The 24,499-nt window shown below is 37.4% G+C and overlaps 3 protein-coding genes and 1 non-coding gene across 5 annotated transcripts; 3 read left to right on the forward strand and 1 right to left on the reverse strand.

The window, feature by feature from the left end:
- Window positions 1–23: 23 nt before the first annotated feature.
- LOC110671362 (uncharacterized) lies at window positions 24–3,952 on the forward strand. Of its 2 annotated transcripts, XR_002498082.2 has the most exons (6): window positions 24–195; window positions 923–1,110; window positions 1,431–1,556; window positions 1,821–1,931; window positions 2,652–2,703; window positions 3,614–3,952. It is a non-coding gene; the product is annotated as an uncharacterized LOC110671362 (transcript). The 2 variants fall into 2 exon arrangements; XR_009141224.1 differs by lacking the exon at window positions 2,652–2,703 and having other exon boundaries at window positions 25–195; window positions 1,441–1,556; window positions 3,555–3,952.
- Window positions 3,953–4,576: 624 nt separating this feature from the next.
- LOC110671352 (peroxidase 46) lies at window positions 4,577–6,973 on the forward strand. The gene is made up of 4 exons (XM_021833791.2): window positions 4,577–5,245; window positions 5,897–6,076; window positions 6,154–6,319; window positions 6,405–6,973. The coding sequence occupies exons 1-4, from the start codon at window positions 4,931–4,933 to the stop codon at window positions 6,818–6,820; spliced, it is 1,077 nt and encodes a 358-aa protein (XP_021689483.2). The 5' UTR covers window positions 4,577–4,930; the 3' UTR covers window positions 6,821–6,973.
- Window positions 6,974–7,792: 819 nt separating this feature from the next.
- On the forward strand, window positions 7,793–10,455 carry LOC110671338 (protein TIC 55, chloroplastic). The gene is made up of 3 exons (XM_021833769.2): window positions 7,793–8,262; window positions 8,896–8,998; window positions 9,091–10,455. Exons 1-3 carry the CDS (start codon window positions 7,841–7,843, stop codon window positions 10,207–10,209), a joined length of 1,644 nt encoding a protein of 547 aa, XP_021689461.2. The 5' UTR covers window positions 7,793–7,840; the 3' UTR covers window positions 10,210–10,455.
- A 176-nt stretch (window positions 10,456–10,631) lies between these two features.
- On the reverse strand, window positions 10,632–13,910 carry LOC110671346 (zinc finger CCCH domain-containing protein 18). The gene is made up of 4 exons (XM_021833782.2): window positions 13,647–13,910; window positions 12,672–12,983; window positions 12,248–12,308; window positions 10,632–11,757 (listed from the first exon to the last, which is right to left on the reverse strand). Exons 1-4 carry the CDS (start codon window positions 13,770–13,772, stop codon window positions 10,769–10,771), a joined length of 1,488 nt encoding a protein of 495 aa, XP_021689474.2. The 5' UTR covers window positions 13,773–13,910; the 3' UTR covers window positions 10,632–10,768.
- Between the last annotated feature and the right edge of the window lie 10,589 nt (window positions 13,911–24,499).

Genomic DNA, 24,499 nt, shown 5'->3' on the forward strand with positions numbered 1-24,499 from the left:
AGGCCCACATTAGCCCAAAAATCCCAGCAAATTCCCTCCAGGCGCGAAAGAAGGATTTGGCGTTTGCTTAAGCCCTAGTGGAGGGGTGTATGCGTAATGCATGGAGATCTGGACACCTTCTACCAAACAATCCAACACATGGGGAAATTGAACGGCATCAAAATCTACCTTCTCCTCTGTTGCAGCGATTTCCAGGTAAAATTCGATTGGAGCTAAAGTTTTTTTTTTTTTTTTTCTTTACAAATTTCATGAGATTGGGTGTTGCCGATTAGGCGGTGAGAAATACAATTATTCTGGAAGTACTCTTCGGGCCAAGTAGTCGCTCCTATTCCGACTATTTTCATCGGCGGGAACCATGAAGCGTTAATTATGGGAACTGCAAGTAAATTTTCTAGTTTTAGGCAGCTCCTAATATATACTTCTTGGGATTTGTTGGGTTGGTCAAGTTTGGCAATATCCGTATAGGTGGCGTTTCTGGAATTTATAGCGTGCGAGATTATCATTTAGGTTGGTTCTTTCCTTATCCTTGAATACTTGGCTAAACAATCATCTGGAAGCATTATTGTGCCTTTCCATTAGTTGGAAACTGAATTAGATTTTGGGAATTTGTGTGAACAGTTCACCAATGACATTCCTCCCTATAATGAGAATACCCTAAGGTCTATATATCACATTCGTGAGTATGATGTCCGCAAACTCATGCAAGTCGAGGAACCTATGGATATCTTTCTTTCACATGATTGTCCTCTTGGCATCACTGATTGTGAGAACTGGCAGCAACTAGTTAGACGTAAACTTTGAGAATGAGGCAATTATAATCCATGCATCAATGAAGGAATGCAAGCCATTTTTTTTACCACCAATTAACTTTTATGTGTGTTTAAGTTCATTAAACCCCATAATTTGTTCACATTGTTTACAGATTCGGGAAAGAACTCTTGGAATTGAAAGTAAAGCAGCTGCTCAGCCACTGGAAAAATTGAGACTTCCTTATCTGTTTTGCGCTAACTTGCACTGCAAATTAGCTGCTCTTATTCAACATGGGGAAAGTGGCCCGTTGACAAAATTTCTTGCACTTGAAAGTGTCTTTCAAGGCTCAAATTTTTGGAGGTATATATGTTATTGTTGATCATAATGAGCTTGTAGTAATTGGTGGAAGCTTGTGCCATCGATTCTGATGTCAAATAATTTCAAAGATTACTGATATAGAATCGGAGCCTGGACCTTATGAGATTCAATATGATGAATAATGGCTGTCAATAACCAGGAAGTTAAACCCAATCTTTCCATTAGCATTTAAAAACGAAAATTTTGGGTGTGTATAAATATGAAAAATACTCTATATGATTAATAATATGACTATGCATTTGTCTTTGTTATTAAAGAGAAAGAATTGCCTATTTTTGGCTGCTGATAACTTTGTCTTTTAGTGGTACGCAGGATTGCTGACAATGGGTTAGGAGCAGGTGCAAGCAAGAGGGGTCAAACCTTTTGAATTGCACAGAGTGTTCCTTCTTTTGATCCCAGCCAACTTGACTCTAACGATTCCTTTGTTGGTAAGGATAATTTAGTTTTAGTTAGTTGTTGGTTGGCTTGTGTTCGCTGTTGCTTGTTACTTAAATAGATAAATAGTGAAATCCTATAGATTTAGTTTTGCAACCTCCATGGCCTGTGACTTCCAAAATTCATTGCTACCATTCACTGTAATTTTTGACGCACTATCAATTAGTTTAATAAGTGAAGATTTGGAATATATGCAGGCTCTTGATAGTGCTAGCTAATTTCTCCTATTCCTTCTCCTCTTCTTCTGATTATCTTAGGAACCCTCAAACAGAGTCTTTGTTACAGCTTTTGGAACTTCCTTATCCTCTTGACAGTGTATCAGAATCAAGAGGACCAACTCATGGTCTGGTCCTGCCCCACTAATTCAGGTAGGTAAATCAATTTTACTGTTCTTTGATGAAACTGTTGCCATAATTTTGATTTGGGTGGTTTAAATCAATATGAAAGTCTTTGATTTCTCAAAATCTAGTGTGTTGTTTGGTTCCTATTCCATCCCAATTTTTTCAGCTGGTTAAGTTTCCCTGCAGCAGCAGCATCTGAATTTTTAGCTGTTCTCTGTGAGTATTGTTGTTTTTTGGTTTATATGAAATGTGAACAGGAATGGGTCTTCCTTACTGGAAGAATTTGGGAATACCTGACAAATTTCTTCAGCATGGAAGTAACAGAGACATGTTTATAACTTGTTTATATTCATGATTTGAATTAATTTATCTAATTTGTTGCCAATTTAGGGTAGAATTCTTTATTCTTACTCTATTTATATGCAAATTTGTAATTAGGAATTAATAAAATTAATAATAAAAAATTAATTTAATAATAATAATTTTTTTTTGTAAGAATAAGTATTTTTTTCACTAGTATTTTTATTTGACCAATTCTAACTTTTTGATTTAAATATGTGTTCCTGAAACTTGGTGGTTCTGCATGTATTTACATTGACCAACCCAATTATTTATTCCTCTACATGCAATTGATGCAGATGTGATTCTGGAAATATATTGTGTAAGATGTATACATTGGTGGCATTAATATAGTTTGGCTATTGATTTTATTCTATGTATTCCTAAACTAATTTTATAAATCTCTAGGTTCTTCTGCTGAGGATAATGAAGAAATTCCCATAGATGATGTGGATTAGGGGTGAGCAGATTTCGGTTCAAACCGAACTGAATCAATTTGGTTCAATCGGTTCGGTTTTAAAATTCAATCGGTTCAGTTCGGTTTTATATTATAAAAATTTTGGTTATTTCGGTTCGGTTTTGAAGAGAAAAAAATCCGTTAAAATGAACCGAACCGAATAGTAATTTTATATATTCAAATCTAATCAAATCGAACCGAATCGATTTTTGAATTGAGTTATTTTTATGGAGAATTTATGAATTATATTTAATTATATATATAAATTGTTTAATTTCATTGATTAATGGTTATTAGGTTCAAATTAAAGTCAAAATTAGACCAAATAACTTGAAAATCAAGTCTAAATTAAAAAATTAATTAAAAATAAAAAACGATCTGTTTGAACCGAACTGAACCGAAATAGAGCGGTTCGGTTCGATTCGGTTTTTCATCCATTTCGGTTCGGTTTCTAAAATATGTAATTCAGTTTTCATAATTTAATTCGGTTCAAACTGAATGCTCACCCCTAATGTGGATGAGTTAGAAGAATTTGCAGAGATTGATGATGTGGAAACTGGGAATGATTGATTTGAAACTTGCACAAGGGTAATGATAATATCTTTTTTATTACCACATTTACTTTTTCAGTTAAAGCTTTTATCATATGCAGCTTAGATGTAATGTGCTACTCTGCCTTTTTTCCTCTCTCTATCTTTCTTTTCATTGCTAAATAGTATAACGTTTTACTAGTTATGGTGGTTTTTCATGTTGAAAATATATTTTGGCATCTGCTGAAACTCTTTCAATTCAAGGAACATATATTAATGATTGGGGCTTTAATTGAACCAACTTGAATTGGATTAAATTATCAGTGTTTCCTGGAGAAAAGGTGATGATTTTGTTGTTATATTCTATGATGCTGCATTAGAAGAGTGAGGAGGATCTAGAGATGCGCAAGGAGATGTTTCACCAAATTCACCTGCCAGGTGATGGTTGATGGAACCCACAGGGAGACTGAAATCGTGTTGGAGGCATTGTATTTATGGTCCTGTGCGGATGATGATTTTGTTATGGATGAAAAGCAGCAACTCAAGATGATGAATGCTGTGGGTCTTTCAGAAGGAATGCGAGTTTTTCATTGATTAGAATGTTATTTCCCTGTAAGTACCATTAAGTGTTCATATTTATGTTATGTGATTCAAAGTGATAAATGGTACCAATAAATAAAGTAAAAATTTGACTTGTTAATGATACTGACAGCTCTGGCTTATCTGTTCTTGCCATACCTCAATTAGAGGTAGAACTTGATATTAGAGGTATCAACACGGTTGGTACCTTTTTGCCCTGTAGCTCTGTTTGAATTGATTGCTGCAGCGTCCTATCGTATGATAGTGTATGAAATTATGTTGTATTATATGATATGATTTTTATTGTTATATTTTTGAAAAGATGGTATGGTACAGGTAACCTTAGATGATAGATGATATTGAGTGGTAAAATAAATATAAAAATTAGTAAAATATTATTTATTATTATTTTAAATATATAAATTATTTAAAAATATTTATTTAAATAAAATATTAATTTATAAATAATGTTATAATAATAATAATAATTAAAGACATTTTATTTTTTTAATTAATCACTAGATATACCTTTTAAATATATAATATTAAAATTATATATTTAAAATTTTATATATTGTGGAGGGGTAAAATAGAAAAATAAAAATTTTAAATTATGTTAAATCACTAATTTGGTGACTTGAAAAATTGTAGTACAATGATGGTTATTTATAACTTTAAATCATTTTTTTTATATAAAAAAAGTTTTGTAAATATGTAGAATAATCATATTATAAGATATGAAACCATCTCAAATAAAACCATGATTCAAACATAGTTTTAGTGACATTCTACCACGAGGCGTGTAGTGGGGTTTTCCCAATAATTAGTTCACTTATTTGAAAAATGAACGGCTAACAGTTTTGAGTTTCCAATTCGGACCTGTAGCTAATGACTGATTTGAAATCGATGGCTGCGACACAGTCAGGTGAACCAGAAAAGTCAATCCTAAAATGGTAATCGCAATTGCCAAGTGGCTTCAGGGGAATGCACATGCACACGCAGATGAAGAAGTTGAGTTAATGCTAAGCTTCATTTTCTTACACGGTAACTGCATAAATAAAAACCCATCAACTTTCTGACATCATCTTACCCCCATAAATGCAGCATTAATACATAGATACATGATGGTAACTCCCCTTTTTCTCTCTTTAAATACGTCGAGAAGCAGTACTCAAGACAATAGCAAACCACCCAAAATTGTCATGGAGACAAAGCCTATACTATTTTCTCCTCTACCCCTCTTTTGTTATTTTCTCATTCTTGCTCTCTTCAGTCTTGCTGCTGCTGCTTCTGCTAGCCTATCTTTTAACTTTTATGCAGCTTCATGCCCGTTTGTTGAATTGATGGTTGCAAACACAGTGAGATCAGCATCTTCTTCTGATCCAACTATTCCAGGGAAGCTCCTCCGCTTGGTGTTCCATGACTGCTTTGTGGAGGTGAGTATATTTTTCATCCAAATGCAGCACCAATTTGGTTATGCCACTGCCACTTCAAGAACTTCTTACTAAAGTCGTTGACTTGTGCTTGTGACATCCATCTTCCTAGAAGCAACACACGCACGCATGTGTACAATTTTTATTCATTACTTGCTGAATTTAGAAATGACCAAAACCGTGGCCAGGAAGGTCACTGTATAAATTGAGTGAACCAAAATCTGTATATGCTTCTTAGGAATTTGAATTCGTTCTTGATACAAAGTAGACATTACACATCCAAGAAATGTTCATGGATTCAAGGCGTAAAATTGCTCAAGGGAGAAAAATCTTCCCTACAAAATAAATTTGTGGAAGAGAAAATACGGCTAATGAGGCATGCCTCTAGCCGTACGAAAGTCTTACCAACCCAAAAAAGACTAGATTATCTAGTGCAGAGGCCTACTGGTCTCCCCACATCACATACTTCAGCCACTGGCCTAATTGATAAAGAAATTCTCGATTATGCACTCCAAACCACCTGGGGGTGATTGTCTAATAGTTGGGACCACCATTTTTTCCTATTAAGCCTAAGAAACTCCAAGAATTATCCTTCAAAACCAAAGTGACAATGGGTTTCCCAGCACAACAAAATATTAATCGAAGTGGTTGCAGGGTTGTGACGCGTCAGTGCTGCTAAAAGGAAATGGGACGGAGCAAAGTGATCTAGCAAACAAGTCTCTTGGAGGATTTGCTGTTATTGATTCCGCTAAAAGACTACTTGAACTAATCTGTCCAGGGACTGTTTCTTGCGCTGATATTTTGGCTTTTGCTGCAAGAGATGCTGTTGCAATTGTAAGATTTCTGGTGTTTCTGTTATTCCATACTGCATTTATATGCTTCTTGTTGTTGATTTTTCAATATGAAAACAGACTGGAGGACCTATGATCCAGATTCCAGCAGGAAGGAGAGATGGGAGGGCATCAGCAGCTGCAAATGTGAGACCAAACATTGTAGATACAAGTTTTACTATGGATGAAATGATCAAAATCTTCTCCTCTAAAGGGTTATCCCTGGATGACCTTGTTACCTTATCAGGTATATGCAACTTCTGATTTCTGCCCACCTTCAATACTAGTGCTGTTTGTCAATGGATTCAAGCTCTAACTTAAGGCCTTTGCAGGTGCTCACACTATAGGAGCAGCTCATTGCAGTGCATTCAGCGGTCGGTTCCAGGAAGACTCCCATGGGAAGCTCAAACTCATTGACCCATCTCTAGACACTAGTTATGCAAATGAGCTAATGAGAATGTGTCCAGCAGGAGCAAGCGCATCAATAACAGTCAACAATGATCCTGAAACGTCCTCTGCGTTTGATAATCAATATTACCGAAATCTCTTAGCCCGCAAAGGGCTTTTCCAATCAGATTCTATTCTTTTAGACGATGAAAGAACAAGGAAACAAGTAGAGGGTTTCGCTAATGATGAAGGCAGGTTTTTTGAGAGCTGGAGCCGGTCATTTTTGAAGCTAACTAGCATTGGAGTTAAGACAGGGGAAGAAGGTGAAATTCGACGATCATGTTCAGAGATTAATGGGTGAAGTTTAGAAAGAAAGAAGGAAATTTAATTCCACTTATTGCCTCGTTTAACTTTGAACAAATCATGTACATGCAAAAGATTTATAGTAGTCTTTTTCCCTGTTTCGACTCTTTTTCTGCAGAGGGATGGAAGATTATAAAAGGAGTTAAAAGAATTATGTTGCCTGTTAATAATGATTTAATATATTTTTTTTCATTTTTCTATAATGAGATTTACATTCAGAGATTTGTAGTTTCAAAAATCACTTTAATATCACTCAACTAAATATTATTTACAAATTTTTTTAATATTTTTATATGCGAGTTCATAAAATCTATTGCGTAAGATAGTATATTTAAGACTCCTATAATTTATATCTAAGAGTGAGAATTTTCCTATTTTTACTTCATCTAAAGTTGCAACAATAGCATTTATACTAAAAAAATAATATTAATATTGAATAGTTAATAAAAAGTTATTTCTCTTATTTTTTAAAGATTAAAAAAATATTTTAAAATTAATAAGATATATCATATTTTTATTGTATAAATAATTAATTATTAATAATTAATAATTATTAAAATAAAAATTAATAATTATTATTAAAATAATTAATATTATTGAGCAGCGATAATTATAAAAATTAGCGTAACCGATAAGGATGAGAGTTCTACTATCAATCAAAATTCGATTATATAAGAAAGCAATTTAAAATTTTTATTTTTTTAAATTCTTATGTTTAAGAATTATTATTTAAATATTAATTAGGAGAATTAAACTCTAATCATTAAGGTGAGGTATAAACTCATTTGTTTATTTGGGATGAAGAAGAAGAAGAAGAAGTAAAAGAGTAAAAACAAAAAGAAAATATTAGGAAGTCGTGGCAAGATATGAAACAGGAGGACCCAGCATCTATCGAAGCAGCCAAAAATCGTGTGGCTACAGATACTGCACGTTTCTTTCAAGCAACTCTTTCCTCTTTAAGCTTCCGACGGCTTCTGTTTAAAAGGATTCCCGTTTGCAGACTCTGCAGCATAAACTCATGGCGTTTACATTTCTTTCTCACATTACCTTCCTCTCTAAACCCTTCACTTTCTCTTCCAAAGTCACACCACCAACACCCCTTTACACTAAAACCCACCTTCTCAAACCACTAAACATAAGACCTCAGCGCACAAAATGCCATGCTATTAGTGATCTACAAGCCACTACTGTTCCTGAGAGCAGAGAAGTGGAAGATCAAGAGGATCACGTGGTGCTTCAGGATCCCTTTAGTGAGGAGGAAAGGAGAGGGGAGAGAGTGGTGGCAGAATATGAATGGACGGAGGAGTGGTACCCACTTTACCTCACTAAGGATGTACCAGATGATGCACCTTTGGGGCTCACTGTGTTTCATAAGCAGATAGTTTTGTTTAAAGATGGACAGGGTGAGCTTCGTTGCTATGAGGATAGATGTGCTCATAGGTAATTGATTACCTTATCTCTTTGTATCTCAAGTCCCTGTCAATTTCTAATGCTTTTACTATATTTTTGTTTGGATCTATACAATTTCCTTCTTGTAAGTGAAATATGAATGAGACAGAAAAATGGTTGAATTCTCAGAATCCAATGTCAATTTGTAAAGACTCTGAAATAACTCTTCTAAAGTTTCATGAGATGAAAAAGGTTCAAATAATGGCCTAGACTTGCAGTCGGGTCGGCTTAATTTATGGGTTCTGGCACTTTAATAGTTCAATTAGGTAGTTATCCGGGTGCCTTTCTATTGCTAGTGTTCATGGAGCAACTCCTCTGTCTTACACAACGGTCAAAGCTTAGGTAGATTTATTTTTGGGCACTGGGCAGCATTGCCTTTAAGCTATAACAATCCAGTGATTGGGTACTTGTTTCATCATGCAGCCAGTTAAGAAGTTTAGACCTTTCTTTTTCTTATTATCCAATTGTACTTCTGCCTCAAGAAACCTGAATTAAGGTTTCATTTCACCTTTGTGTTAACAATATTGTTGAAGGTTAGGAAACCGTAGGTCAAAAGAACCTGATTTTTGATAATTGAGATTTACAAACTACTAAACCTTGAATTTTGGCTCTACATTGATTCAGGTTAGCTAAACTATCAGAAGGTCAGTTGATAGATGGAAGACTTGAATGTCTTTATCATGGCTGGCAATTTGAAGGGGAAGGCAAATGTGTCAGGATACCTCAGGTCAGTCATCACTTTCCATGTGCTCAGTTTCATTTACATTTCATGCCTTCTATTCTTTTTTCATGTGATATCCATGAATTTCTTCATTACAGCTTCCTGCAAACGCTAAAATTCCTCGCTCGGCTTGTGTCAAGACATACGAGGTGAGGGAGTCACAAGGAGTTGTGTGGGTGTGGATGTCCCAAAAGACTCCACCAAACCTTAACAAGCTACCTTGGTTTGAGAATTTTGCCAGGCCAGGGTTCCAAGATACTTCGGCTGTCCATGAGCTTCCCTATGATCACTCTATACTTCTTGAAAACCTCATGGATCCAGCACATATTCCAATCTCACATGACAGGACAGACTGGACTGCAAAAAGAGAAGATGCCCAGCCACTGCGTTTTGAGGTCACTGAACGCACCGATAGGGGATTTGCAGGATGGTGGGGAAAGGAAAAAGATAACTCATTGCTAAACTTCCTACGGTTTGAAGCACCGTGTGTTCTTCAAAATAATAGAGAAATCATTGATGAGAATGGAGTGACGCAGTACTTCACAGGCCTCTTCCTGTGCAGACCAACTGGACAAGGAAAATCTATGCTTATTGTGAGGTTTGGAGGAACAAAAAGATCCCACATTGCAAAATGGATTCCTGAATGGTACTTTCATCAGAATGCAAGTAAGGTCTTTGAACAAGATATGGGATTCCTGTCATCCCAAAATGAGGTTCTAATGAAAGAAAAAATCCCCACTAAGAATCTGTACCTCAATTTAAGGTCCTCAGATACATGGGTAGCAGAATACAGGAAATGGATGGACAAAGTTGGACATGGGATGCCCTATCATTTTGGGCACAACACAATCTCTCTACCTGAACTGCCTGCCGTTATTGAACATGCACCAGCCGGGCTTGTTGCCGGAGTTTCAGCATCTTCACCAGCCAAGGGTGGGATTGGACAAATGCATGCACCCAATTTGGCCAACAGGTATTACCGGCATGTAATCCATTGCAGGGAATGCAGTAGTGTTGTCAAAGCTTTTGAGACTTGGAAAAATACACTTTCGGCTATAGCTGTTGTATTGAGTGCATTGGCTATTCTAGCTTCCGGAAGGCAGTGGAAGACCTTTCTCTTGGTATCAGCAGGCTTGTGCTTGGCAGGAGTTTATGCATGCTCAACTGCTATTGCAATGAACACAACAAATTTCATAAGAACACACAGGAGACTATGATTAGGCAGGGGGCTTTACAAGTTCTAATATATGAAGGTTTAGGGCGTGACGTCAATTGTGCATACAGATATTAAGATTCCTTTTCGTGCAAACATGCAAGGAATGCTTTTCTCCCCCTTAATTCCGAAAAATTATTCTATACCACTGTTGTATGTATAAATAAATAAATTTAATTATAAGGAAATTCATGTAAAATTTACTATAATTAATGATTATAATATAATTATTAGTAAGTTCAGAACACAATGGTGTACTCCATTAAGATTTTTGAGAAATCTTAGTTGGAAAACTAAAATTCTTACAAATTTTTTTTCAAATGTTGATGAAATATTTAGCACATAAAAACCAACCGATTAGATTTGAACGAGGCTAATCATTTATATGTTTTTAAATCCATTAGAATGCTTTCTACGAGAAAAGAATACTGTCGAACCCTTTGTTCATCTATAAATGATCTCAGCAAAACAATGACTAGTCTCTAAACTATCATGCAATAATTTTTGGTCTATCCATGCACTTGGATAACTTTGCATTACACAACAACATTGATATTATCACCTCAAAACTTGAGCCATTTCTTCTCTTTTTCTTTACTCGCAACTGCATTTGACGCAGAAGCATGAGCAGCCTCAGCTTCTGCCAAAGCTTTGCGAGTCTCATTCAACTTCCTCATGGCAGCCTCATAAACCACCTTCTCCTTTTTGTTTCTACTTGCCATCTCTTCAAGCTTTTCCACTCGCATTCTCAACTCCTTCACCTCATCATCGTATGCAACCAGAACACGTCTGTCCACTTTCTTCTCTCCAGAGCCTTTATTTTGATGCTTCTTAGCAGACCCTCCATTCAAAGCCTCACTATGCATAGCCAGTTGATTATTGATAAGACTGAAAACATCTGGTCCCATTTCCTCTTCTTCTTCTGCGACCCTAGCCAAAGCAGCAAACTTCTTCTCGCGTTTTCTCTTTCCACCTCTGCTCCGCTTCCTCCCCTGATCCTCTTTGATCTCTTCTTCCTTCTGAGATTGTATAGCATGATCAAGCGATTGCTTTGCTGGGAGGACCTTCACAGAAATGGGATCCAACATTCCCTGCCCAGATGCACCTAAACCCATTCCATTACGGTAGCCCATGTTTGCCATCATCTTCGAAGCTATGCCCCGGGTGTGATTTTCCCACTTGGCAAATATGGCAGTTTCTGTTTGTATGCCTCTTTGTAGAGTGCTGCTCTCGAGAAATCCTAAGCCTTGTGTGCCCTCCTCTTCACAATCACTAGAATCAGATTGTTCTGAGCTTGAATCACTTTCCTCTTCATCACTCATTAAAGCATACTCAGACAAAGTCATTGCATCACTCCCAAGCTTTGCAAAGCTTCCATCATCACGAAAAACAACCTTCCCTACTCTGAGTTCATCATCCCATGATTCAAGTTCAGCTTTCCTCCAAATGCCAGCATTATTATCCGAAGCTGCCCAAATACTGGACCCCACCAATGACTGATCCCACATTGTTGGGATGTGCTTCTTCAGAGAAGATAATGACACATTAAACCCTGCAGATATAAACCCAAGTCAACTCTGAGATCCAGGAAAAAAAAGAAAAACTGTTTGAGCAAAAGATATACATGTGAAATGGGTAGCATTACATAAATGTGTTGGGACTATGCCAAAGCCAGAATGAGAAGAAAGGCAAAAGCTGTTCTAACACAGAAGTGAATGCACAGCAAGAGGCATAGATTAAAAAATGTTCTGAACTAGTTCACTGATTTGCTGAAAGAACATAAAGTTCCAGGTTACCTAATTTCTCCTATGTTGGGAAAAGAGTATTTTAATCAAAAAGCTTCTCAAGCATCAATGAAAAGATTTAATACAAAAAACCAAATGGATCCATTTGAAGAACAAAAGTTAAACAAAATGTCGGCCATTATTCTTGTATAAATGCTGCTTTCATAGACAAGGCTGTGAAAATTGAGATATGAAAATAAAATCTGCAGAAAATTATAGGATCTACTGATCCACACAGTGGAAGTTATTGCAACATACCATGCGATAAGCGGCAGTTAGTACCAAATCGACATCGTTGTTGCAGAAAAAACTTGCATATCTGCGCTTGGGTGATCTATCATTAGTACAATAACTATTGAAAACCAAAAGTTTTACTTTTTACTTTTTAATTTAAATCTACCACGTTATAATTCGAGTACATTAACATTAAGTTAGTGTATGAGAAGAATTTCCCAATTTGTTTTTGCCTTTTCAAAAAAGGTGAATTACATTCACTCGAAGGTCTCCCACACACAAGAGATATATATGGGGGAACATGAATTTAAAAAATGTAGATCAAAAAGATCTAAAATTGGGGGCAAAAGCCTAGTTAGGCAATGGACTATATTGTATACTATTCCCTAAAAAAAATAAAGATGCAACTTTTTCTACAAATAAACAGAAAATCATAGAAATGACGCACCATCATATTTTCTGAGGTAGGGGTAAGGAAAGAGATCTTCACTGTATTAGAACCTTCCAACCCAATAATTTTACCATTATACCATCGTCCATCATTGTAACGGAATCTACATTTTGATCCAACAGAGTAACTTTGCTCCTCCAGTGGCTCTGGTTCAACATCATTTGGATCAAGAGGCTCTACCTTGACATAATCAGCAGATTGCTTAGAATCATCGAGTGCGGAATCAACTTCCCGCAATAAACGTGCACGCTTTAGGTGCAGAAGTCCATCCTCTGCATCTTTAATTGTCTGAACAAGCTCCTCTTGAACCTGAAAGAGATAAGATAACAACATGTAACTTGGGGAAACCACCGCAAAATCATAAGTAAAGAGTACAAACATATGTAGCCAAGAAAATAAATATAAACCCCACCCCTTGAAATCAAAGTCAACAGGAAGGGACGAGAAGGAGGAAGAAGAAAATGTTTGGGGGTGGTGGGGGTGGGTGTGTGCGGTGGTGTGGCGCATTCCTCTCTGCCTGTAGCATTCTCTGAAGTCAATGAAATGATTACGATGGTAGCTCTCAAGTAAATAAAACGAGACAACTACAGATTTCAATTTGTTAGCTTACTCATAAGTGAATCGTAGAACAATTAAGAAAATTTGCTTGGTTAGCGCCTTGCAACAATATCACATATCAAGCAGCCCACTCCTTAATCAAGTACAAGGAAAGTATCAACAAAAGATGCCGAACTAAACTTACCAAAGATTAGGAAGATTGATTCTCAAATTTTAATCTTTTTAAAGGATCAGCAAATTCCCACAGATACATGCCACAATAATCAGACAAAATAGAACAAAGGAAAATTACCTAAATCAGAATAGTATTGCACAGGCCCAATAAAAGATTAATATCAATGAACGAATCCTAGCCCTCAATTAGGACAGCAAAACAATAATCTTTAAAAGGAGAAATGAGAAGGGTAGGGATACCGAGAGGAGCTCGGCATTGGAGGGGTCAGAGGCGAGAGCATCATCCAAGGCAGCAAGTGAATCTTTCTGCTCCTGTAACTGAAGCTCCAGCTGATTCTCTAGAGCTCTCTCTTCTTCACTCGCCATCGCTGTGAGTCCTTCTTCGAGATCAAATATTTTTGAGAACGATAAAGGCTCGCCAGATAATCAAGGTCATTGGCAGTCCGCAGTTGCAAAGCTTTCGTCCTTTATTATATAAAATTCATTAAAAAAATTAGTATAAAATAATTACCTAAAAATTTCATATAATTAATTAAAAACTAAAAAAATGAAAAATAAAAATACTATTTTATACTTTTATATAATTAATTAAAAATTAAAATAAAATATAAAAACTAATATTTTAAATTTAATATAATTAATTAAAATTTAAAATTAAAGTGAACATGAAATTGAAAAATAATTATAATATTTTTTCATATATTTAACTAAAATTAAAAAAATATTAAAAAATTAATTTTAGATTAATTATCATTAGATTAAAAAAATATAAATATTACTAAGATTCCTCTCATCTTTATGGCAGATTGCTTCAGCTCCTTTAAATCTCTAATACCACAGTCATTTCAGCAACAGAAACATTTTCACCCATATATACATTAACAATATTGTCACGACCCAACCTATGGGCCGGACCGACACTAGGACCTGGACCAGCCTAAAGCCCCCGAGGCCCGTAGTAAGCCTAACTGTTCATTAACCCAACTCTAAGGCCCATTTGGGCCCAAATTCAAGAAAACAAACGGACAGAGTCCGGCTATAAAATTGACTTTTCAACGGGGAGTTTTCGACTCACCCGACCTGTAAACACAATATATATTCAATTGGGGAGCTCAGCTCACCCTCCACATACTCATCAACATAAAAATAAATGGGAGCTTAGCTCCCTCATCCAATCCATCAAACATGCATAGCATATTAAGTTTACAGGTCCCAAAATAATAATTTAGTTTACAGACCCAAATCAAATAAACATTTCTAACACATGCGGAAATTCTAAGATTTAACCAGTTTATACAAACATTAGTAATTGACCTGCGAGGGAGAAAGCAGGTTAACCTCAAAAAAATATCCTCCTGTGGCCTGTAAAAATTTTTGAACAGGAGTGAGCGTTCGACTCAGAGAGTAAAATATCAATTTTAACCATAATCTCTATAACTATCTAAAACTAATGTAACCTATGGAATGAAATGCAACATCATCAATAAATTCACATCATAGCATCAAAAAGGTAATTTGGAGCACTCACACACCCTGTAGTATCAATCATAACATATGGGAGCTGATCCCCTATACAGCTCTCTTAAATCCAACCTGGTGCCAGCGAATTACTCAAGCTCGGACTTCCACTTAATAACCAAATCGAGGGTCCCAGCGAATTACTCAAGCCGTGACTACCCCTCGAAGGATCGGGTCCCAGCGAATTACTCAAGCCGTGACTACCCCGTTCTATCCATAGTCCACACCACATCACACGCACGCCAACGCACGCACACTGCTCCAAATTACCGCAACAACATTCATGGCACTTTAACAGTTATCAATGCAACATAAATCGTGCCTAGAGTTTAACTACATAATTATATGCATATAAGTGATGCATGGGTATGCTGAACATATAATAATATCGAAATTACAATTAAAATTAATATTTTACTCACAGACTTGACGATGGTCACTGAGGCGGCCGGAGGAGGAAGAAGGTCATCGACTCACGACAATTTTATTACAATCATTTAATAAATTTGACTCAATACAAACAAAGAAAAAGACCAATACGTCCTAAGTCGTGCCGAAAATCCGGCAGAGTCTCCCCTATACCTAGGACCTACCCAACCTGCAAAATGGCTCAAAACACACTTCTATATTCACAATCCATATATCCACAGTTCAATCATATCACACAGCCCCTCCTGGGCCCACCAATTCAATCATCCATCACAACATGTAAAATTTCAATTTAGTCCCTATAATTGACCATTTTTGCAAAAACTACCCAAATAAGCTCTAAAAATTCTAAAACTTTGCCCCGAAGTCCTCAGCAATATCACTAAGCTATTGCAAAAAGAATCATAATTTTCTAAGCTACCACGAATATTTTATGGATTTTTAATCCTATTTAAGCACTAGAAAATTACGAAAAAGCAAGGTTCGGGTTTACCTTTGCCAATTCCGACTTCGGGAACGCACTCGGGACGTCTGACAATGGGGGGTAGCCAAAACCTCGGTCCAATTCGGAGACTTTTCCAGAACGGTCCATTCGCCCAAAATTTGCGCACCCACCAATCGTCGAATTTCTGCAAATTGAGGATACCTACACGAAGCCCATAACACGGGGGTTAGTACATAAATTTTTCAGAATTTTCTAAGCTCATTTAATGCTCGGAAAAACAATGCGAAGTTCCGTGGGACCCACCGAAAAACGGTGTCGGAAAAATTCGAAATTTATGTCGTTGCGAAGCTCTCGACGAATGGAGCGTGCTGGTAGCCTCGGTTTTCTCTTGGGATTCACGGTTTTCGAGAAATCTAGCCCAAAAGTCGAAATGGGCTAAAAACTTCCCGAGCAAAAATTGGACAAACAGCTCGATGGATTTCGGCGTTCTTGGTGTCTATGGAAAGCTCTCGCCGAGTAGATGATTTTAGACACAAGACCCGGTCCAATTGGTGGCCGGATCGACCGGATTTGGCCGAAACGATGCGCGCGCGAGGGAGGGAGATCGCGCGCGTTCCGTCGTTCGGGCGGCCAGCCGGGAGGCTGGATGGAGGCGCCACTTGGGTGGCAGGGAGGTGGTGGCCGGCAGGAGGGAGGAGAGAGAAAAAGAGAGAGAAGGGGAGAGGGAACGACGCGCGCGGGGAAGAAAAAAGGAAAGGGAGCCGGTCCGGTTCGATTCGATCGGTTCGATTCGAAATACAAAATTTTGAATTTTTACTCTACCTCGGGACCGAAAACGAGGTCCAAAAATTCCGAAAAAATTCCTGAAAACTCAGAAAAATACGTAGACTCCAAATATATTTTTAGTTTTGCCACGTGGTCTTTAAATTAATTTTTAAAAATCATCAAAGTTTATATTTTCGAAAAATCGAACCCGATTTTTAAAATCCGAAAAATCTCAAAAAAATTCCTAAAATTTAAATAAAATTAAAATACCAAAAATGCTCATAAATTTAAAATTTTTGGGGTGTTACATTCTTCCCCTCTTACAGAAAAATCGTCCTCGAATTTTACACAAGGCAGAATAAAGCACATGATTATACATTGAATAGATAAGGGTACTTGCTACGCATGTCCCGTTCTGACTCCCAGGTGCACTCTTCCACTGACTGACTCCTCCACAAAACCTTAACCATAGGGATCTGTTTGGATCTCAGCTGTCTCACTTGGTAGTCCACTATGGCTACAGGCTGCTCCTCAAATGTCAAATTCTCTTTTAGCTCTATCACATCTGGCTGTAGTACATGAGAAGGATCTGGAATGTATTTCCTGAGCATGGAGATGTGAAACACGGGATGAACGTGAGAAAGGTTGGGTGGTAGCTCCAACCGGTAGGCAACTGCTCCAACTCTATCAGTAACCTCAAAAGGTCCAATATACCGAGGTGCCAACTTGCCATTCTTTCCAAATCTCATGACTCTCTTCATTGGAGAAACCTTCAGGAATACATAGTCGCCCACTGCAAACTCCACATCCCTCCGTCTGGGGTCTGCATAACTCTTCTGCCTACTGAAAGCTGTTTTCAGTCGTTCCATGATTAAAGGAACTACCTCTGAAGTGTACTGCACTATGTCTACATCATGCACCTTCGCTTCCCCCATTTCTGTCCAACACAGAGGAGACCTACATTTTCTTCCATATAATGCCTCATAGGGTGCCATCCCTATGCTGGAGTGATAACTGTTGTTGTAAGCAAACTCCACCAAAGCTAGCTGCTCATCCCATTGACCTCCAAAATCCAAGACACTCATGCGAAGCATGTCTTCCAGTGTTTGGATTGTCCTTTCGGACTGTCCATCTGTCTGAGGGTGGAAAGCCGCATCAAGTTCAAGCGTGTGCCAAGTGCCTCCTGCAACTTTCTCCAAAACCGAAGTGAATCGGGGCCCTGTCGAGATATTATGGAAGCGGAACTCCATGCAATCGACTATTTCTCGAATGTAGAGCCGCATCTTGTACACGAGTATGTAGTCTTCTACAGTAAGAAGTGAGCTGATTTGGTCAAGCGGTCTACAATTACCCATATCGAATCATATCCTCGCGTCGTACGAGGCAACCCAGTCACAAAATCCATAGTGATCATTTCCCACTTCCATTCTGGGATAGGGAGCTCTTGCAGCTTCCCTGACGGTCTCTGGTGTTCAAACTTCACCTTCTGACAAGTCATGTCACACCTTACCCCTCCGTAAGGCATAGCATGCTCCCGTAGAATACTTAATGAACTACAGAACTTCACCTACCGATAACTCATTAAGTACCCTACAAGGGATTTTAAAACAATTTTCTTACATTTTGGAAGTGGTGAGCATTTTGGTAAGAATTAAAAACCATTTATTCCAAGTTTAAATACTAGTAAAAATTTTTGTCCATTCAAATTTTGTCGCAAATTTTATAAAAATTTTGACAGAGTTCCATCTGTATTTTGAGAAACCAGTTCTTCAAATACCTGTAAAAAGCACTTCCAAAACTATTTTACAACTCCCAACCTCCAATAATTCACAATTCAACTCAAGTCAATCCATTTAAAAATAGTTTCACAATCCAAGTCAAATTTGTCAACTCAGTATGTTTAATAATTCCATTCACAAAACATAAGGCAGAAAATCCATATGTACAAATATCAAATTTACAGAAGAAAATCTAAAATAATATTATTATAGCTTATTTACAACTGCTCAATTTACATTGATACTTATGACATTACAGTATTTACATCAAAATAACCATAAGGGTATAAAACAATACCCGTACAAAAAGGGATCAAAAAGATATTGTCAATCCCGCAGCTCACTCTGCTGCTTTCTCCTTGCTTTTATCTGCGACAGTAAATTAAACTATCGCTGAGTATAAACACACTCAGTGGTGCACAATAAAGATTTAAAATGCGATACATAAATCATTTATTGATGAAACATAATTTGAATACTTCACAATCACATTTCGCAAATATCAAAGCTCATAACAACTCATTTTGTCAAATAATATATTAAACAACAGTTTAGTCAAACAATTGCATAAACACAGTGTTGCCAAAGTCTTACACAACTTAATCCATGACACAAAATTTCCGATCAATGCCGTGTTGTACACCACGACAAAGCAATCTCAATCCCATTAATCGAAACCAATGAGGGAGGTGGCTAGCTAGCTAATGAGTACTCATCCGATCTACAACCTCAACTGGCAAGCCAGAGAGGGAGGAAAATAAACGATCTCAACCTCATAAATCGAGGAGGAATAATAAGTAACTGTCATGCTAAGTGTGAATCAAAAATTCGTTTCAAACATTTCATTCAAATATTGCATACAAAAATCAAATCCATTTCCAAAGTTACAATTTGATCACAAAGTGGCAACACAAAAGTTCATAAATTCATAATGCGTAATAAATCAATTTTTCAAGGATAAAATGCTTAAATAGGGTTTATTGTGCACAAACCTCAAGCGAGTCGTCCCTTAACCTCGGCTCGTTTCCTCGGGTTCCTTCCCGATATTCTTTTCAACTGAAACACAAAATTTTACAATGTTTCAGTACTAGAACTTAAAATAAATCCCAAAATAAATTTTAACTTCGCATTTACCTATTTCTAACGTGTTAAATTCGACGTTCTAGAAATTTTGTGTTTTGAGTTACTATTCACTATACTATTTAAGTCAAATAATTGACTTTCTAAGGATTAATAGGTATGGGAACTCCAACTTCACCCACATACCACATTTTGTTCATTAAACTTGTTGGTTTTGGTCATTTTTTCAAAGCATAGGTCATTTTGGCAAAATTACCAATTTTCGGTTTTGTGCTCCGAAGTTGCACTATTCCATTGGTCGATCTACTGTTGGAATTTGACAAAACTTCCTTCATAGAAAATGTTTCTTATTGTCTTAAGTGTATTCTCATTTTTGGATCACCTCAATCGGAGTTTTGTAGCTCAAGTTATGGCCAAAATAAGTTTACTGTTCACGTGTCTTTGTTTATCTTGAGATTTTGGTCTTTGTGATTTTTGGTCCAACTTTGGTTAATAATTTGATCAAGTTAAGTTTATAATTTGGTCTCACTTTCTTCATATGAAATGTTGTACCATGTCTTAAGTTTCCATCGGTTCAAGAATCGCCTAAATCCGAGTTTTCTAGAGAGAGTTATAGCCATCCAAACATTGCTGCTCAATGAAAATTCTGCAGAATCTCAGTACAGTAAATTTAACTTTGCTCAATGATTTGAATGAGTTAATGGCCTAATTTGGGTTGGTGTTCTTCATGAAAGTTTTAGGTCTATATCATATCTAATTTCTGGTAAAATTTCAGGTCAATTTGACCTACCTAGCTTGAGTTATGACCAAATGAACAGTTACTATTCATTTGGTCAATTTTGGTGCAGGGCAGCCTGCAATCAATTCACTTTGGTCAATTGTTTCACCAAGTTTTGGTCAGTTTTTGGTCATGGTTCCTTAATGAAAATTGTGCTCTTTTATGTCTATTTTCATCTCCAATTGGTGGCATATCAATTGGACTTGTAAAATTTGAGTTTTGGTCCTTCAAAGTGGGTTTGGTCATGCTGCCAGTAGCATGACCATTGACCTACGAATTTAGCTAAATTTTCCACCATTCCCATACAATTTATTTGGTCCTAATTGATCATTATTTCATTTCACAATAGGTCAAATATGCCATTTATGCATTTCTCCAATTTTTGGTTCATAAACCCTTGCATTGAAACCCTAAACTCACTAACTCTTGCATTTAACCATAACTAGTGCACTTAACCTTAACCATTCAACTAATCAAAGCTTTTAAACTCCTTCTAATGCATCAATTTCATGTAATTCATACTCCTATCAAGCTGCCCAAATTTCAGTTTGGTCCCTCTCCCATGTTGGTTTCATTTAAATCAAGTTCTAAGCTCACTTAATTACCTAAACATGCATTTAAATGGAAAAATAAAGAGTTTGATATGCTAACCTCACTTAAAGCTTCAAAACCCTAACCTTTGCTCTTCTTTCTTCTTGAAATCTCCTTCTTAAGTAGTAATAACAAGCTTTAGTAGTATTTTTAGGGGAGTTATCAGAATTGAGTGGGAAAATTAAAGCTTGTATGCAAGCTTTAATGGTGGCTTTCCATGGAGGAAAATGAGAGGGGATGGGGACGGCACAAGGAAGAAGAAATGAGGCTTTTCTAATTTTTTTTTCTTTTGTTTCCTTTTGTTTATTTTGCTTTGGAAGACCATAAATATCAATTTAATAAATATTTAACAAATTTGTTTATGACATCATTAGTGATGTCATCAACTTTGACTTTTCCATCCTTTTTCTCTTTTTTTTTTCTATTTATTTTTCTATTAGTTCTTTAATTTAATTGTCGATTTCGAAATTTTCTTTTCTTCGATTTTATTTGACAGTTAGGTCAGGAGTCAGCTCTCGGGGTCAATTGACCAAATTGTCCCTCGTCGGTTCATCCCGGTTTGCAAATAATCCAATATTTCTTCCAGCTCCCTGACCTAATTTTTTAACTGGCTTAACAGTTCTTTTTCGTGGTTTTCTCTTTTCCACTGTGTTTATAAGGGTCCTAAGGACCGCAGCGTCACTTTTTACGGTTCGAAATTTGAGTTTAAAACGACTTCGTAGTCGTTCCCGAGGAGGTCACTCATCGCTGTGACTCTCGGCTCGTTTAACCTCTTATGTTCTGTTTTTCTTATTTATAGTTAACTAATTAAACATTACTAATTATTTGTGTTTATGGCTTCTCAAATTGTCTTAGGTGTGGCTCTAATCCCAATAATTGTCCGGACTGACACCGATCACCGGAACAGTGAAATATACCAGGCTATGCAAACGGGGGTGTTACAATTCTCCCCCCCTTAAATAAATTTCGTCTCGAAATTTTTACCTGGTATCAATCTCTGAACAGCTGTGGGTGTTGTCTCCTCATGTCCTCCTCTCGTTCCCAAGTAGCCTCTTGGCCCGAATGATGGTTCCACAGCACTTTTACCAACGGTATCTGCTTGTTCCAGAGTCGCTTCACCTCATATGCGAATCTCTATGGGTTCTTCTTCATATGTGAGGTCCGAGTCACTTCAATTTCCTCTTTGGTAGTACATGAGATGGGTCTGATCGATACCTCCTCAACATAGACACATGGAAGACATTATGTATCTTCTCCAACTCTGGAGGTAGTGCCAAACGATAAGCCAAAGGACCCACTCTCTCCAGAACCTCATATGGCCCAATGAAACGAGGACTCAGTTTCCCCTTTCTACCGAATCTCATAATTCTCTTCCAAGGAGAAACCTTGAGGAAAACTTTCTCACCCACTGCATACTCAATATCCCTTCTTTTCAAATCAACATAGGACTTTTGACGGTCTGATGCAGCTTTAAGTCGATCTCTGATCACCCTGATTTTCTCTTCAGTCTGTTGAACAATTTCGGGTCCGATCATCTTTCTTTCACCCACGTCATCTCAACACAACGGGGTTCAACATTTTCTGCCATACAAAGCTTCATATGGAGGTATCCCAATGCTTAATTGATAGCTGTTGTTGTAAGCAAACTCAATCAAAGGCAAGTGTGTATCCCAACTGCCCTCAAACTCAATCACACAAGCCCGTAGCATATCCTCCAAAATCTGAATTACCCTCTCGGTGGCCATGCATGCGTGGATGGAATGCGATCGAAGTTCAATCTAGTTCCTAGGGCTCTCTGAAGACTACTCCAGAATCTAGAAGTGAACCTAGGATCTGCATACGTCGATGAATCGCACTCCATGCAATCTCACAATCTCATCGATGTACAACCTAGCCAATCTGTCCAAACTGTAGTCCATTCGGACTGGCAGAAAATGAGCAGACTTGGTTAGTCTGTCAACAATGACCCAAACTGCATCATGACTCTTCTGTGTCCTCGGAAGTCCCATCACAAAATCCATTGTTATTCTCTCCCATTTCCACTATGGTACTGGTAGTGGATGTAACAACCCAGCGGGTACTTGATGCTCTACCTTTACTTGCTGACAAGTTAGGTATTTAGAAATAAACTCTGCCACATCTCTCTTTATACCCATCCACCAGTAATGCTCCTTTAACCCTTTATACATTTTTGTGCCATCAGGGTGCATGGCAAAAGGAGACTCATGTGCTTCCTTCAAAATGATCTTCCTCAATTCAACATCAATAGGAACACATATTCTGCTCGGTGTAGCGAGAAACCATCATCTCTAATCGAGAACTCGTTTCTTGCCTGGGACTTCTCCCAACAGCTTCTGATACTTCTGATCATTCTGAGTAGCCATTCTAATCTGATCAATCAACACTGGCTGTACATGCCATGCAACTGCTGCTTGCCCATCATCATTAACCTCTAAGCTGGCATGCAATGATCTTAACTCATGTACCAAAGACAAAGGAGTAACCCGTAGACTTGCCATAGTCTTGCGACTTAAGGCATCAGCCACAACATTAGCTTTCCCTGGCTGATAGTCTATCAGACAATCATAGTCTTTTATCAATTCTAACCATCTCCTCTGTCTCAAATTCAACTCTTTCTGGGTGCCCAAATACTTCAAACTCTTATGATCTGTGTAAATGTAACACTTCTCCCCATACAAATAATGTCTCCAGATCTTAAGAGCAAACACAATGGCTGCAAGCTCCAAATCATGCGTCGGATAATTCCTCTCATGCGGTTTTAGCTGGCGTGATGCATAGGAAATAACATTTCGATCTTGCATCAACACACAACCTAACCCATTGTGAGAAGCATCGCTATAAACTGTATATTCTTTACTCGATGTAGGTAAAGTCAGGACAGGAGCCTCTGTCAAACATCTTTTCAATTCATCAAAACTTTGCTGGCATTTGTCCGTCCACTGAAATTTCACATCCTTTCTAAGCAGCTTGGTCAATGGAGATGCCAACATGGAGAATCCCTTCACAAATCGACGATAGTATCCAAACTTAACCCGACTGCGAATCTCTGTGACATTTCTGGGTGGCTTCCAATTAAGGACAGCTTCAATCTTGCTAGGATCTACCTTAATGCCCTCTTCTGATACTACATGCCCCAAAAAGGATATCTTATTCAGCCAAAATTCACATTTCGACAATTTGGCATATAGTTGTTTCTCCCTCAAAGTCTGTAGTACAATCCGCAGATGTCTATCATACTCTTCTGCATTCCTCGAATAGACCAATATATCATCAATGAATACCACAACAAACTAGTCGAGGTATGGTCTGAAGATAGTGTTCATCAGATCCATAAAAGCAGCCGGAGCATTAGTTAACCCGAATGGCATGACCAAGAACTCATAATGGCCATAGCGGGTTACGAAGCGATTTTAGCAATACTCTGCTCTTGTACTTTCAGCTGATAATAACCTGATCTCAGGTCAATTTTGGAGAATACAGCTGCACCCCTCAACTGATCAAACAAGTCATCAATACGGGGTAATGGGTATCTGTTCTTTATTGTCACCTTATTCAACTGCCGATAGTCAATGCATAGCCAGAGAGTGCCATCCTTCTTCTTTACAAATAATACTGGCCCTCCCCAAGGTGACACACTAGGGCGAATGAAGCCCTTATCAAGCAACTCTTGCAACTGCACTTTCAATTC

The sequence above is a fragment of the Hevea brasiliensis genome, chromosome 11, assembly GCF_030052815.1.
Source record: "Hevea brasiliensis isolate MT/VB/25A 57/8 chromosome 11, ASM3005281v1, whole genome shotgun sequence".
Taxonomy (NCBI): Eukaryota; Viridiplantae; Streptophyta; class Magnoliopsida; order Malpighiales; family Euphorbiaceae; genus Hevea; species Hevea brasiliensis.